Below are 16,210 nucleotides of genomic sequence, written 5' to 3'. Positions count from 1 at the left end.
GTACATCTGCTGCTGCTGTCCATATCCATCTAAATGTCTAATAAAAAAAAATGATACCGAGCTGTTTGCTTCAATAATATTCTCTAGTATCTATCAGGGTGACGGGGCATTACAGACCATTGAACGGATGAAAGGGAAGCACCGATTGAATAAAATTAGCTTCCCAGCGACTTAAAAATGAAGAGGGGAAGTGTCTGCGGGAGTTGTGGGTCATTAGCTCAGTGCCAAGTAAGAAAGGGCTGCTGGCAAGAAGAGAAGAGGTGTTAATAAATATGAAAATGAAATGTTGCCCTACTTGCATCCTAGAAAGAGATGAGGACCACTGAACAAAGGAGGGATATATAAAAAATAGGAATGGTGTTGGAAACACATTGCATGTAGGCAATAGGAGAAGACGTGATGGCCTCAAGTTGTGCCAGGGGAGGGTCAGGTTGTATATTAGGAAACATTTCTTCTCTGAAAGAGTGGTCAGGCACTGGCACAGGCTGCCCAGGGAGTGGTGGGGTCACTGTCCCTGGAGATGTTCAAGAACCATGGAGATGCGGCACTGAGGGACATGGTCAGTGGGCATGGTGGAGGTGGGCTGGAATTGGACTTGGTGGTCTTAAGAGGTCTTTTCCAACCTTAATGACTCTCGGATTCTATAATGGTATGAGCTCTGCCCATAAGCAAGAGCGTGTGTTACAGCCTGGTGTCTTCAGCAGCAATCTCAGAAAGGGGCCCAGGACTTGAGCTATACAAGGTTGCAACTCAACAGTTCTGTGAGGGGCTGATCTATTCCATAGTTACGATGTATTTTTAAAAGCCAGTTGCATTCTATTCTCTTCTGTAAGGATATGGTCACAACAGTTCCTTTGACCCCGACTATTCATTTACTTATGATCTTTAAAGCACAGTTATTTTTGGACTAACCAAGCCATTGTATGCTGCAACTGTTGAGCCTTGTACATCTCAGGCTCATCTGCTGCCTTCTCACCAACTGCTCTTTTCACACCAGGCATGAACGTTCTGGAGAGTTCTCCTTATGAGCCATTCATCAGGGGCTTTGATTACGTACGGCTGGCCTCCATCACTGCAGGTAGGTGGCTGAGAAGATGCTCTTACACTGACTGGTTCAAAATGGGAGAACTGGCTGTCAAGTGCTAAGGAGGAGGCAGTCCTTTGTGGTCTCTCATGGTCTCTTTACAAAGCATTGCATGGCTAAAGTCTTGCAACCATTTTTTTCAGGGACCTTCCTACCAATCCTGTGCCAAACTGTTGGTAGAAGAACATGTCCTCGGAGGAAACATTTGCAGTTTTTATCCTTTGTCTTTTAAATGCCCATTCTTTGAAGGGCTGAGGCTGAGGGACAAAGTAGGAAGGCCTCTCGTGATAAGCCATCATCCGTGGGCTGATTCTCCATAGCAGGTGGATGACCTGTGCAATGCAGAAACCCTGGTGAGCATTGGATGGCTGGTTGCCATTCGGGACTAGAAGGTGCTTCCTTATCAATCACAGGTTCAGACACCCCAAAGGCAAAAAGGTCAGTAGCCCAACCTACTGGCTTGATCCCAATCACAACCTTTAACCCCATGCCCTGAGGTCAACCTGCGGACTCAGGCTCATGTTCTGCTCTGTATCATGTAATCCCCTTAATAACATAAGCAAAGCTGCCCTACCTTTTAACCCCCTTGAGGGCATGAACCCTTGGCTCAGCAGCTAAAAGGTCAGTGCAGTAGCTTTTAGCCATCCATCACCAATATTACAGCTGCCAACACAACCTGTACCAAAACCATGGGGAAGCTTTACCAACAGTGATTTTTGTCACCGGAACACTCACCTGGAAGCATGTGATTTGTTCCACTCGTGTCTCTGGAAGTTGTGCCAAAGCAGCAGTCCTCTCGCAGCTCTTCCTAGCGTGCACTTGGCTCTGGGGTGGAGGACACAGCTGGAGTGCACCCAAGCAAGCAAGGAGCAGCACATCTCTGCAGCTGATGGATGGCTGCAGTCCCCTCGACAGCGAGGCACTTGTTAGGTGAAAATGTCCAGGAGCAAATTAACCCATCAGCCCTTGACAATCTGACCAGCAAAGGGAAGGGAGATGCTCCGTGACCTCACATCTTCTTATTGACTCCACTTGACTGATTTGAGCATGCAAAGTGAAGCATGCACAAAGCTGTTTGCCAGGTCACGGCCTTCCTCACAAGAGTTTTTCCCTTTTTATTTTTTCTAGAAGTCCTACAGGGCTCTTCAGAGCACGGCAAAATCCATCCAGGAATGGGGATTTTTATGCATGATTAACACACAGACAGGTTTTTAAAGCAGATTGAAACTGGTCGGGCAGCAGAGCCAATGAGCCCAGAGCAGCAGGGATACATACCATAGGACTCAGCATCCATTGAGGCACATGAAGTTTTGTGGTTTAATTTTTTCTTTCCTATTTATACATCAGAACAGCCTGTATCACAGCTCATGACCTGTCACACTGTGCTTATCCAGTGCGTGGAATTACAGGACTGGCGTTGCCAAAGGATCCTCTTTCAAATACACCCCAAAAATTCCAAAGAACTTGTTGAAATGTAAGACATTCCCATGATGCCATGCCAAGTCAGAGTGACAGATGTTTTTAATCCAATTTTACAAAAACAATATATGGCCACCACTAAAAATATAGAAGCAGAATGATATCCCTCCACTCTGATGGTAATAGTGAATGTTAAAAGCGAGTCCTCCATTGCTGCGTGTGAACAGGAGAACTAGCATGTTCCCTGTGATTCATTAGCTGATTGGGTAATGAAACCCTTCCAAGTAACTTTCCTACACATTTGCTGGCAGCTCCCCAGTGTAAACTGAAGCTCTGAACAATATTTATCTCCGGGTGTTTTTAAAGAGAAGCACTTCTGTTGTGGAAACGCACCGAGCAAAAGTGCCATCCATTGTAAAATAACTGCAAAATTTGAAATTCATCTTCTGGTAAACAGCGGAGACAAAACTGAGGGGAAAATAAATGGCTAAAAGATGGAGCATCTGATAATGACTGCGACAATAAAGGAGGACAGCCAGTTTTGAAGTGCTCAGAGTGACTGACGATGCTTCAGCACTTGTCATGGTGACTGGTTGGTTTTAACTCCTGGTCAAAGACAGGGCTTGACTTTGCAGCAAAAAAAGAATCTGGTTCTAAGTGTGCTTCAGGTAATGGGCTTAATTCAGAGAGGCGAAGAATGTATTCAAATTCATTTTCTCTAGCACATGGAGGAGCCTCTTCTTATCTCTCCCATCAGCAAGAGCTGAATGTCTCAACACATTCCTACCAGTGACTCTGTGGCATTCTTCCTGGTATAAAAGATAGCTCCATCCACCTCTGAAATAGTTCCAGGATCTATCCGTACCTCCAGAGGCCTGAGGAAACTCACTGCACAGGGAAAAGAAGCCATGGTGCAAGGGTTTGTGCAGATCAGATGTGTCAGGACATCTGGCTTGGCCATTGACTCGGTGTTTGATCTTGGGCAACTTTGTGGGAAAAGAAAGTCCATTTGGAACAGATCCCATCACAGTGGTGGATCCAGTCATGGTCACATGTTGATGTGCCTTCTAATGACTGCTGACTCACCAGGCCTCGGTGTGGTTAATTCACGATGATAACCGCCTGAGGTAGAGCAAAAATGCCCAAGGTAGAGCAAAGTTTCCTTTTATTAAATGCAGGAAGGAGGTAGAGCAGGTTCTGGGGTGCGAGGTTTGTTGTGTGGCCATGGCACCTCTCACGAAAAGGGGATTTGGGTCTAATGCAACACAGAGAGCAGATGTGGACTCCACATGGAGCCAGTGGTGGCCTCCTGAAGGAAAAGGTTGGGAGGAAGGTCTTAGAACAGGGTGCTGCTGCATGTGAGAGCTGAGCACTAAACTCCATCACCATCTTATGCCAACCCACAGGGTCTGAGAACGAGGTGACCCAGGTGAACCGCTGCCTGGACGCCGCCAAGGCCTGCAACGTGGACGAGATGTGCCAGCGGCTGCGGACGGAATATGTCTCCTTCTGCATCCGGCGCCTGGCTCGGGCCGACACGTGCAACCGCTCCAAGTGCCACAAGGCCTTACGCAAGTTCTTTGACCGTGTGCCGCCCGAGTACACCCACGAGCTGCTCTTCTGCCCCTGTGAAGACACAGCCTGCGCCGAACGCCGGCGGCAGACCATCGTTCCGGCCTGCTCCTATGAGTCCAAGGAGAAACCCAACTGCCTGGCGCCGCTGGACTCTTGCCGGGAGAACTATGTCTGTAGGTACGTCCGTGCAGTGGGGAGGGTGATGTGGAGAGCCAGCACCCAAACAAGCCTGGGGGACACTGGGGACAGCCCGGTGCCCAGAGCTGTGTACCCACCTGTAGGATCCTGACTGAGTGCACCTATCTCACTGCTTCCCCAAGTGAACGGCATGGAGCTGTGTCAGGGGGGGTTAGGGAAAGGCTCTGCCCCATAGGGCAGTGGGCATGGAACGGGCTGCCCAGGGCAGTGGGCATGGCCCCGACCTCATCAAGCTCAGTAACTACTGGGACACTGCTCTCAGACACGGGGTTTGGGTTTTGGGTGGTGATGTGTGGAGCCAGGAGTTGGAACTGATGGTCCTCGTGGGTCCCTTGGGATACTGGGATATTCTGTGATTGTTTGATCCTATGACTGGTTCACCACAACTGGCTAACATAGGCCATTGTGTGAGTGGCTCCTTCCCATGATCCATGTCTTTGTTTCATACCCTGATACAGAAAGCGTTAATGAACAGAAGAAGTTTGTGTTGTAGCCTTTTTTGAACTTTTCTATCGATTTTGGATTCGGTCCCAAAGAAAGACTCACTATGGAAATATTTCCAGGAAGGTGCAAGCTAAGCAGGAGTGCAGTGTGGATTCCATTCCAGACTCATGCATGCAGTCATACACAGAACTATCTTAATGTGGATTCTCGCATACTCCTGATGTATTTTTCCCTCAGCTGCACTTTTTTCACCCCTCTATTTCTCAAAAAGTCTTTGATATTCCAGAAGGTTAACCCAAATAGAGCCCTTCAGGTGGAGCCATCCATTCATAAGAGGTGTAAGACCATAAGAGCAGCTGTACTGCACCAGACAGGCAGTGATGCTCCCAGCTCCATGTCCTCTGTGCAGCTCTTGCCATGAGCAGACACCTGGAGGAGAGCACAAGAGCACGGCCAGCGTAGGACACGTCTCCCAGTACTGTTCCAGCCTCTAATTATTCTGGGCTTTGGGACTGAACTGAACACCTCCAGCATGCCATCCTTAAAGTGCATTAAAAAATTGTCTTTTCCTTAGGGGAGGTGAGGGCAGCTGCATGTAGAACACATCCTCTTGGAATGGTGGCCTGGCATTAATGCACCCAGAAATGCTGATAACAGAAAAACTGAGACATAGAGCTGATGCTGACTCCGAATGATGCAAAGTCCTCGAGCCCCACCACCTCTTGCTTGAAAATTCCCCCCAGGTACCCAGAGAATCCAAATCAGACAGGTACTGCCCACTCCCTAACAAGACAAGTGGGCCCAGAGGGGAAGAGGACGTTCAAAGGGGAGAGTGCTGCTTCACGCTGGCTGGAAACCATTTCCTACAAACAGCACAGCTGTTAATTATCTGGTTCCTTGGTCTCTGAATATATAATATAAAACAACCTCCAGAGACATGGCTAGAGCAAGGGCTGGAAGTGCGACCTGGTCAAGGCCAGCAGTGCAGAAAGCACAAGGAGAGCCAGGATCAAACTTTGGCACTTTGAAGAAGTAGAGTACAATACCCCAGGGCAAACCCTGCTGTACTGCCAAGCCCTCTTACCCATCGTAACCCCCTTCAGTTACCCAGCTTGGAGGTGTGGGCTCTAGAAAGAGCAGCATAAAAATTGCAATCGATCCCTCCCTCCCTCAAATAATACAATAAAAATTTGGTAAGCATATTTTGCCTGGCCACTGTGAAGGAGAGGGAGGTTGATGGTATGGACACTGGCTGCCTGCCTAGATGCGTCTGTGTCTCCAGCAGTCCTGTGTCCTACCTGAGAGCCCCATGTGGATGACTTAAATACCCTGCCATGTCCAACTGCCACCAGATGTGCCAACAATTGGCCCATTCCTAAAGTATTAGGTGTCAAACGTCTGTTTGGCAGCGTGATTTGCAGAGTTTACCCAACCAAGGTAGTAGGGCAGCCACATGCAAAGAGCTCTCCGGCATGTCTGAAAGATTCCCCTATTTCCTTGCGTGGACTGGAGGGTCCCAGCAAGCCCAGAGTTGGGTCTCAAAACCACTTTGTGCTGAGAGATCGGATGCTTTCAGCCAAACCATACAAAATCTGAGGCACAACAGTGGTCAAAGCACTGTGGCATGCACCTCTCACTCCACAGACCCCAGAGAGTCCAATCTTCTGAGAGTGGGCGCCGGTAGCGGAGGAGATGGCAGCAGCCATGGTGATGGCGAGAGAATAACAGAGCCTTTGGGAATTGCCCTTAAACTGAAGATATCCTCGGCGACATTTAGAGCATAATCTTTGAAGAGAGAGAAAGGGGACCAGAGTGATTCTCTCTTTCAGCAATTCAGTCCAAAAATGAAGGCTTAGGTCTCTAGGGAAGATTAGTACTCGGGAGTCAGATAGCAGCAATAGAGAATGAATTATCTTGCTGTCTGCAACAGCTTTTCCTTTGAAAAGCAGCTTTGCACATCAGAAAACAAACATTTCTTCCAAGATCGCACCTTCCTTGCAGTCCCAGAGGATGCTTGTACAACATGACCTACAGCACCTCTCCACATCTCCTCTCAGGGTGATAAAACCCACTTCTGGCTTTGCTGGAGTGGGCCAGCGAGAAGAAAACCTGTGTTTTGTATTCCAACTGGCTTAGCAACAGCTACAGCAGCAAAGGATCTTGTGAATATTACCCCCTTCTGTGCAAATGCAGTAGGCACCACCAGTGTGCTATTATGTCCCTTTTTGCCCCAAATATCTCTGCTCTTAAGTCCCATTTAACCCTGCCCATGGCAGAGGGGCTGGAGCTCAATGATCTTTAAGGTCTTTTCCAACCTAAGGCATCCTACGGTTTTGTGCTCTTGCTCCCATAGGTCACGCTACGCAGAGTTCCAGTTTAATTGCCAGCCCTCCCTGCAGACTGCAAGTGGCTGCCGGAGGGACAGCTATGCTGCCTGCCTGCTGGCCTACACCGGGATCATAGGTAAGGTCTCGTGTCCTTCCCCTGCTCTATCATCCACTCCCTGAGTGGGAAAGCTCCTGTACCGCTGCCAGCTGAAAGCTATGAGGGTAGCAAGGTGGACATCTAAGAGTAGGATCTCAAGGAGATGTAGGTCTTTCTCTCCGCTGTGTGAAAGAAGGAAGCTAAGCCATGATCATGGGGCATCTTCATGATAGCTGCAGCAGAAGGAGGAAAACCATGCATCACGAGCTGCTGCAAGACCCTGCTTGATGCTCATGGAGATGGGTTGTCCCAGAGCACTTGCTCTGCTGGGTGTGCCCTGATCCCTCTGCTGGATTTCCCACTGGAAATCACTGTCCCCTGCCATCCTGCTGACTTCAGAGAATGTCAAACTGGGTTTTCAGATGCTGCAGCGGCCCATCTGGCAGCTGTTAGCACAAGCACAACCAGAGTCCAAAGAGAAGCGCCAGTAGCCACTGGACTTGGCCCATCCCAAAGGGAAGGGATAAATTGACAGCTGTTCGGGTCACGATTTCATTCTGGTTTAAGCCTTCCTTTGTTGTCTCTGGCCATTTTGGAGTCTGAGTTTGGCTTCTCTGATGCCAGTGTGAAAACCTCCTCACACATTCACAAGTAATATTTGAACGTTACTAGGAAACCTCAGCTCCTGGGAGTTGCCCATTCCTTAGACTTAGAGCACACTTTAACTGACTAAATGCTTCGCTGCTGGTGGGGTGGGCTAAGAGATGGAAAATGACCCTCCTCTCCTTCCTGGGAGCAAAGCAGAGCTGTGACACCACCACCTGAAGGGTTTTCTCATCACATAGGAGCATGTCTGAGACTGTAAACAGAGCAACATCAGAGAGCAGCAAAGAGATGAGACTGTCCCCTCTTGGAGCTCCAGCTTTGGGGTAACACTTCTCCATCCTTTCCATAGGCAGCCCCATCACGCCCAACTACATTGACAACTCGACCTCCAGCATAGCACCCTGGTGCACGTGCAACGCAAGTGGCAACCGGCAGGAAGAGTGTGAGAGCTTTCTGCACCTTTTCACTGACAACATCTGTCTCCGTAAGTATCTCCCGAGGGAGGATGCGTGTGCTTGCCTGTGGAAGCATTGCCCTGATGGTGCTTTTCTCCATCTCTTCCTCATACAAAGAAAATGCCATCCAAGCCTTCGGCAACGGGACCTATCTGAACGCAGCCACGGCCCCATCCATCCCCCCCACCACGCAGATGTATAAGCAGGAGAGAAACGCCAACAGAGCTGCGGCAACCCTCAGCGAGAACATCTTCGAGCACCTCCAGCCTACCAAGGTAGGAGAGCCTGGCCCAAGGGTTGCTTGGCTGTGTCCATGCCTCTTCATGTCCTCCAGCCCTCCTCACCTCAGCTCCTTCTTCCAGCTGTGTCATTGCATCTCCATGCAGATAACCAACTTCCCCTCCACCTTCTAGAGTCCCTGACTCATTCTCTTCCTCATGCCATGACCTCTTCTAACCCAACACCAAGCACAAGGCAATGCTATCCTATCCCCCACCCTGTCCTCTGTCCTGTTGGTCACCATCTCTTTTCTTTCATGGATGCTATTGAGAGAGATGGGTTTTCTAGGAACATCTCTGTGCTTTCTGGGAGCGTAGAAGGGAACCAGGACCACTGGTTCAGCTCCTTGCCCAGCTGGGGGGCATTCACATAGGTTCAGACAAGGTTTTCAGCTGCGTGAGGTCATACACTGAGACTTAACTGAGCAGGGATCACCAAGCATTGGAAAACCTCAGCTGAAAGATTCTACCCAGCAGCAAATTTTTAGTACCGAAGTAATAATAAATTGAAATTGTTCTAAAACAAATAACAGGTTAATTTACTGATGATGACAGTAATAAGCATTAAATATTTTATTATTAAGTAAAAAGCAATGACCTTGATTCGCCGCCCACTAGAGTAGTCTTCAGATTGAATTATTTTACTGTTGAATAATTAACAGTGACCCTGATTTGCTGAACATACAGGTAACAAAAGCTGTCAGTTAAGTAGACTCTGAGGACTGAGTGTGTGCCTTGTGCTGGGCTAGATGATATCTCCTGGGAGGTTCCACATGCAGATTTTTAAAACCTTTTCCAAAACCATCGCACACCACTCTGTCTTCACTGAGCAGTTATCAGGTCTTGGAGTGGGTGTGAAATGTGGCCTCAGCTTCCCTGACTGCTTTGCAGGGCATGGGTGGCCATGCAGCACAGCACGGGGATACCTCAGTCAGGGCAGAAAACCATTTGCACCCAGGAGAGCTGGAGGACTTGCTTCTGGCTGGCGCTTGCCAAACCTTTGTGCAATCTGAGGTCAAGATCCTGCGCCGAGAACATTATCCAAGCCATCACTTGCAAGAGATGGAGAAGCTGTGAAAGTCCCTCATGACTGATAGCCTAGTCCAGATGGTCACATGCGCAGTACTTTCATAGTATCATGGAATCATTAAGATTGGAAGAGACTTCTAAGATCCCCAAGCCCAACCCCAACCCATCCCACCGTGCCCACTGACCATGTCCCTCAGTGCCACATCTCTGCAGTTCTGAACACCTCTAGGGATGGTGACTCCCTCACTTCTCTGAGCAGCATGTGCTAGTGCCTGACCACTCTTCTGGAGAAGAAATTTTTCCTAATATCCAACTTGAAACTCCCCTGCCACGACGTAAAGCCGTTACCTATGGAGGAACCTACCTGGGTCCCAGCTTCTGCTTGGCAAAATACCTGCTGATGCCATGGAGATACCTCCAATACTTGGGGACATCTCCACCTGGAGAGGTCACCACATCAAGTCATTGGCTGGTGATGACTCCATGGGCATGGATCTCCCCTGAGCAAAATGGGCATTCAGGCACCCACCTTGGAAAAAGAAACTTTCACCACCATCATCTCCAACAGACCTGAGCTGACCACAAGGCTAAAAATCACGACACTCACCCATGCTTCCTCCTTTCTCTTGCAGGTGGCTGGAGAGGAGAGGCTCCTGCGGGGCTCCACTCGTCTGTCATCAGAGACCTCCAGCGCAGCAGCTCCATGCCGCCAGGCAGCCTCCCTGCTGCAGCTGTGGCTTCTCCCCACTCTTGCTGTGCTGAGCCTCTTTGTGATGTGAAGCAGAGTGGGACCACGCCAGGCAGTGACTCTCTTTGTGTCGGTTTCTTTAAAAAAAACAAAACAACCAGACAAGGAACTTCTTTCGGGAGGTGGGGTAGGAGGAGGGAAGGGATGGGAAGGAGAGGTGAGTGTGTTGGCATCCCTTTCTCCTCCTCATCCATCTGCCAATTTGTTTGATTTTATACAATCAGCATCACCAACAGCCAGCTCATCCTTTGTCCTGGCCACCTTTCACCCCACAGCGTGGTTGTTGTCTCTCCAGCTCTCTGTGGATTGGGGTTGTGAGCCACAGACAATTCCCTTGGAAAAGCTGAAGGAGAGAGCTGAGTCAAGAAACGAGAGCTGCAATGTAAATGCTTTTGCCTTCCCCAGCCAAGAGGGGAAAGACTTTTGATGGATGAGATGTCAGGACGTTTCCTGAAGCCCCAACTCACACTGCGGGGCATTTGGCAGGATGAGTCAAGTGATGTGTCGTACAGATTGTCTCCAGGGTTGCTCAGGACCCAAAGGACAGAGTTCACTTCACTCTGGTTCAGAGTGAAGAAACCAGAGCCCCTGGTGAGAAGGTAGCTGGTTCTGTTCACCAGAGAGGATGCTGAAGCACCTCTGGGGTGGAGCAAGCAGCCATACAACAAATTGGCTCACAGGGACCATCCACCTGCTTGAAACTACGGCTGGCATGCAACCAGCATGCGTCTCCAAGATGTCACCTACTCCTTGGGCCCTCCTCTTCAGGAAACGTGTACTGTATTGATCATGTTCAGGAAGAAACACGTGTGTTGCATTTTGTTAATGGCTGGCTTTCTTCGTCTCCCAACCCTAGCATCTCTACTTACTCTACTTACTGGTCCTGTGAAGTGTTTGGGGTAGGTACTTTTTCATGATGTCCAACCAGCCAGGGGCCAAAGTCATCCCACTCCCAGCCAACCTCTCTATGTGCAGGATAAACCCGTGAGGCCACAGGTAGGACTCAATATGAGTGCAACACAATCCATTCTCACCAGCTACCTGTGCCACTGTCGGTCTTGCAGGGACACAGAGGGACAGCTGAGGGATGTCACTAGCTACGTAAGGAAGAGATAGGATACAAAGGGTTTTCATGTCCTTGGTAGGGAGTGGATTGTTACAGTCCCCCTCCTTGAGGAGTTGCTGGAGGAAATCACTTGTATCCAGGCTAGCACACTAAGGACACTGCCTCCTTCCAAGTGCTAATTACTCAGCCAAGGGGTGGCTTAAGGAAAGGCTGGAGAAGTGACCCAACCAGATGGAGGATGATGACAAATGTCTCCCAGATTGCTCAAGGCACAGGAAGGAAAACGTGTGACCTTGTGATACACCAGCATCCAGGGGCCTTCCCTTGAGGAAGTGGGCTGGGGTGTCCCAGAGCCTTGCGGGGAGATGAACTCCATGCTAGACCAAGCCAATAAAGAAGTGGTAAGGAAAAGTAGCAAGGTTTCCCTGGACAAATGCTTTCCCAGGTTAACCACCACACAAGGGACAGGAGCAGCTCATTGCTCCCTGTGAGTTTCACAGCAGCCCATTTACCCTTTGGTTTATGCCTCTCCGAGGAACAGCACCAGTTGCTCAGCATTTGGAGGCATAGAAAATTTTAGAAGCAGCTGAAATGGCAAAGTCCAGCGCTTTTTATTCCCATTCCCTGCAGAGCACTTTCCATCGCTTTAATGCTTCAGGTTTTGCTGAGAAACTGCAGCGACTTTCTTGGGGCTTGGTCCAATATAAAACCACTCTTGTTTGCAAATGAACATCTGTGGGAGTGTAAGACATGGCAGAAACCCTCCTGGCTGCGTCCTGGCTGAAGTTCTGCACCTGGGGTTGTCCTAATCCAGGAGACAGGATCCTGGAACACGCTGAGATCTAAGTCTTGCACGCAGGGTGCCAGGGGATGCGCTGAAATGAAATGTGTGTGCCAAAACTTCATGGCCAGGAGGATCTCCCAGCATTGGAAATGCAGCATGGGGCAGTGGCACAGGTCCCAGACCTCCCTTCAGAGTGCCATAGCCATGCCCTGAGCTGGTGTGAACATTTCCCATTTATCCAGCCCATCACTGGGGCCATCTGTGCAAGTATGAGGTGTAATTCCAAAAACCTGTGTCTTCTGAGCCACAGGTGAGAAAGATCAAACCCCATTGGAGAACAGCAAGGAACTACCTCAACACCATGAGGTCGTGCTGAGAATTGCCTTTGTCTGCTGCTTTCCTTTCAAGTCCTGCAGTCCAGAACTGCTCTTCTGCCCATCTGGTCTCAGCAGATGGGTCCCCACCAGCCTTTGGTCTTCTGGTATCACGGGCTGAGTCTCTGCACAGCATAGGTGTGTAAGGGACGGGATGTGTATGTCATGCTTTGAAGATCTTAGGATGTTGGCAGTCCCTGAGCTTTGCTGGCCAAACAAAGCCTCAGATCCCGTTGTGGTGTCTTCTTGTGTCCTCCATTTTGGGAGGATGGCAGAACGGTCCTGAGGCTGCGAAAGGCAACCGCAAATCACTATGGATCATATCACAGAGGCTTTGCACGAGGGGGTAAAATAAAGGCGAATGGTCTGTTGGGATTCCTGCAAAAGTGTAAATGGGGGTCTGCTAGAGGGTTCTTCCTTGTGGTCTTGACTGAGGGGTCTGAAAAACATCTGCAGAGCTGACCTTGCAGGTCTGAAAATGCGCTCCCCATCCTCATTCCTCGTGCTGTGCTGTGAGTTTGGAAGCAGCATCCCTCAAGCAATGGGCCACCTCCTGCTCTCCCAAGGAGTTCCCTGCGGTCTGGGGATGTTTTGCAGTGAAGAAGGGCACAGAGCAATGAGCCTCCACGCAGCAGGAAAGGGCCAGTGGTTCCAGTGGTTGGGATGGGTGTTCACATGGTGTTGGAATAAAAAAAAAAATCAAAAAATCTGCATGAATTTTCCTGACCATTCCACATTGTTTTTTTTTACCAGTACTCTAAGCCCATTCACGAACCAAACTTGGCAAAAAAAAAAGTAGTCACAGCAGCAGAGGGAAAGGACTGAGTGAGCCAAGGGAGAGAAAGGGAGACCACTTTTTAGCAATTTTTCCATCCCTGAGGACTTCCATAAGCACAAAGAAGAGTTGTGGGAAAAAAAAGTGGCCAGCCGACTTTCTACAGCCACTGAACTCTTTTTTTTCTGGCTGCTCAGCACCGTTTCGCAGTGGTTTGGCAGTTCCTCGCATCCGTGAGATGTCGTGTATGTACAAACACCGCGTTGTTGACCAAGCAAGAGGGCGAGCAGGGAGGGAAAGTGGTGTTGGGAAAGGAGCCCCATGGGTGGCAGGGGATGCTGATGGGTGTGCGTGTGTGTGTGTGTGTGTGTGCACGTGGGGAGGATGCTTGGTGTCTGCCTGTGCTGCCGGGGTGTAACCTGTACTTATCTCTTCTGTACGAGTCGATATTCAAGACATATCCATGAATAAAGCACACATGCATTTTCCTGACCGCCTGCTCCTGTCTGTGATGTAGGGCTGGCCGTGCCCATGCACTGTGCACCAAACTCACTCCTCCTGCACTGTAAGGGATCTAGAAGGAAGAGGGGGATGCTCTAGGGGGGAAGTTGTAGAGTATTGAGGTTCAGAGCCCCCACAGTTGGCTGGAAACTCCAGTCTGGTGCATCCCGGCCAGGAGAAACCAGCTCTGCAGAGATGCAACCAATGGGGAGCCACCAACACCACCCATGGACCTGCTCGAGTTCTGGGGCTGTGTGTGCTGAGCATGGGGATAGCACACACTCTGGGAGCTCTGGAAGCAGTGTGGGGAAGGTTGAGGTCCAAGATGGCACCAGCATGGTCGGAGGGGGGGAGCAGCAGTTTATGTCAGCCAGTGGGAAGATGATTCGTGCTACCAACACCTGTGGGCCATTTCTGGCACCTAAAATAGACTTTAAAAAAAAAAAAGAGGCATAAATTCTGAGTCGGAAGGGACCCATAAGGATTCTTGAACTCAGCGTTGCACTTTTTCCTCCAAAATTTGTGTCTACAGCTATGTAGAAATTCTTCTTCTTGGGCTGCCCAGGGAGGTGGTGGAGTCACCGTCCCTGGAGGTGTTCAAGAAATGTTTAGATGTTGTGTTGAGAGACATGGTTTAGTGGGGTTATTGGTGGTAGTTGGATGGTTGGACTGGTTGATCTTGTAGGTCTTTTCCAACCTAGCTGATTCTATGATTCCATGATTCTGTGGAAGTTCCAGGCAGTGTAATCTGAAATGTGCTATGAAAACACTGCAGGTTGGATGGATTTTTCCTGCTTCTTGGCCGAAAGATTAACAAGACCAGCATTGCCCCATCCCCACCATGCCCACTAACCGTGTCTCTAAACCACCCAGGGACATGGGGACAGGGACAAAGGCTGAAGCAAGAGCAAGTGAAGTGGTTTTCCATGATTTCCAGGAAAGATACCCCCAAACCAAACATCTGGAGACCAAAAAGGGGCAGAGAAATCCATGGATAGCACTGGGGAGAACGCTCCCCACTGCACTGTGACTGCTGATTCAGCACAAGCAAAATTCTGGTAAGCACAGGGATCCCAGGGAATGTGTCAATGGAAATAATACTGGTCTCGCTCGGTGGGGCTGCAGACTTGAGATCAGAGCTGATAAAAGTGAGTGCAATGCCAGTGGGACAGGTGGGACTTTTTGGCATGTTTTTGTAGGGGTTGCCTGTGTTGCAGACATGGTATGGTAAGGTGTTGTGGTTCCCTGCAATGGGGAACACTGGGAACCCAGCCCAACTCTACAGCAGTGATGATGCATTGGTCACGGAGCATCACTGCAAGCCCATAAACTCATCAGCAGATACCACTGCCCTCTTATTAACCAATCTCCCCCATCCATTTTATGCCACAGAAAATCTCTCTCAGTTATTGTTTTTGTCACCTGAACCCCTGCTTTGCTGCTTTCTTTAGGTCAGAAACCAGAAAAACACCAAAACAACAGAGAGGCACTGCATGGGTTACCCAGAGAGGTGGTGGGTGCCCTGAGTCTGGAGACATTCACGGGACTGGATGGGGCTCTGAGCACCTGATGGAGCTGTGGGTGTCCCCGTTCATTGCAGAGCAGTGGGACCAGGTGGCCTTTAAAGGTCCCTTCCAACTCAAACCATTCTATGAGTCTATGAACAACAACAAAAACCCACAAGGGGGAAGACAAAACCCTCTGCAAATTGGTTTTGCCAAGATGGCAATCCGCGTTAGCTGTGCTGCTCTGGTTCATTTGCACATCACTTTTTCCTGCCCCTTTCCCATTAATGTGGAAAAATCAGATGTTTGTTCTTCCACCATACCCAAAAGATGGCTTTAACACCAACCAGCGATGCGCAACTCAACCGAGGGCAAGAATATTCTAGAATTATAAAATATCCTGAGCTGGAAGGATCCATGAGGATCATCATGTCCAACCCCTGGCTCCACACAGGACTACCTCTTTTCTTAGCTACTAGCCTGGCTCCTGCATCCAGCAGGGCTACGACACGGTTATTTAGGGACACTGGTTAGGAGGCATGATGGGGATGGGTCAACAGTTGGACTTGAGGAGCTTAGAGGTCATCTCCAAACTTAAGGATCCTATGATTCTACGACCCTACGTGCCCTAGCACACCCTCCACCCTACCTGGAGATTCAGGTCTGGAATGGTTTTGGAAGACGGCGAGGTGAAGGATGCCTCCATCCTTCAATAGTGAGAACTACTGGTGGTAGGTGAACGGTTGGACTGGATGATCTTGGAGGTCTTTTCCAACCTTGGTGATTCTATGATTCTATCATCCTCTTCTCCCTCCTCTCACACGTGGTGCACAGCAAAAACCCATCCTACACCCTCACCCCTAACCCTACAATCATTTATTCCCCCCCCCCCCCATTTCAAGAAACTGGGGAAAGAAAGAAGAAAGCGATGGGAAAAAAAAAAAG

At 49.4% G+C, this 16,210-nt stretch overlaps 1 protein-coding gene across 1 annotated transcript in view; it reads left to right on the top strand.

The window, feature by feature from the left end:
- Positions 1 to 13,752, top strand: part of GFRA4 (GDNF family receptor alpha 4) — a 67,446-nt gene extending 53,694 nt beyond the window's left edge. Inside the window, exons 3-8 of the mRNA XM_021395676.1 lie at positions 998 to 1,078; positions 3,910 to 4,255; positions 7,074 to 7,183; positions 8,100 to 8,234; positions 8,323 to 8,480; positions 10,145 to 13,752. Of these exons, the coding sequence (XP_021251351.1) occupies positions 998 to 1,078; positions 3,910 to 4,255; positions 7,074 to 7,183; positions 8,100 to 8,234; positions 8,323 to 8,480; positions 10,145 to 10,291 (977 nt within the window). The 3' untranslated portion in view covers positions 10,292 to 13,752. The remainder of the gene's footprint in view (positions 1 to 997; positions 1,079 to 3,909; positions 4,256 to 7,073; positions 7,184 to 8,099; positions 8,235 to 8,322; positions 8,481 to 10,144) is intronic.

The sequence above is a fragment of the Numida meleagris genome, chromosome 4 (genome assembly GCF_002078875.1).
Source record: "Numida meleagris isolate 19003 breed g44 Domestic line chromosome 4, NumMel1.0, whole genome shotgun sequence".
In the NCBI taxonomy this organism is placed as follows: Eukaryota; Metazoa; Chordata; class Aves; order Galliformes; family Numididae; genus Numida; species Numida meleagris.
This window is presented reverse-complemented; position numbering and strand designations above follow the sequence as displayed.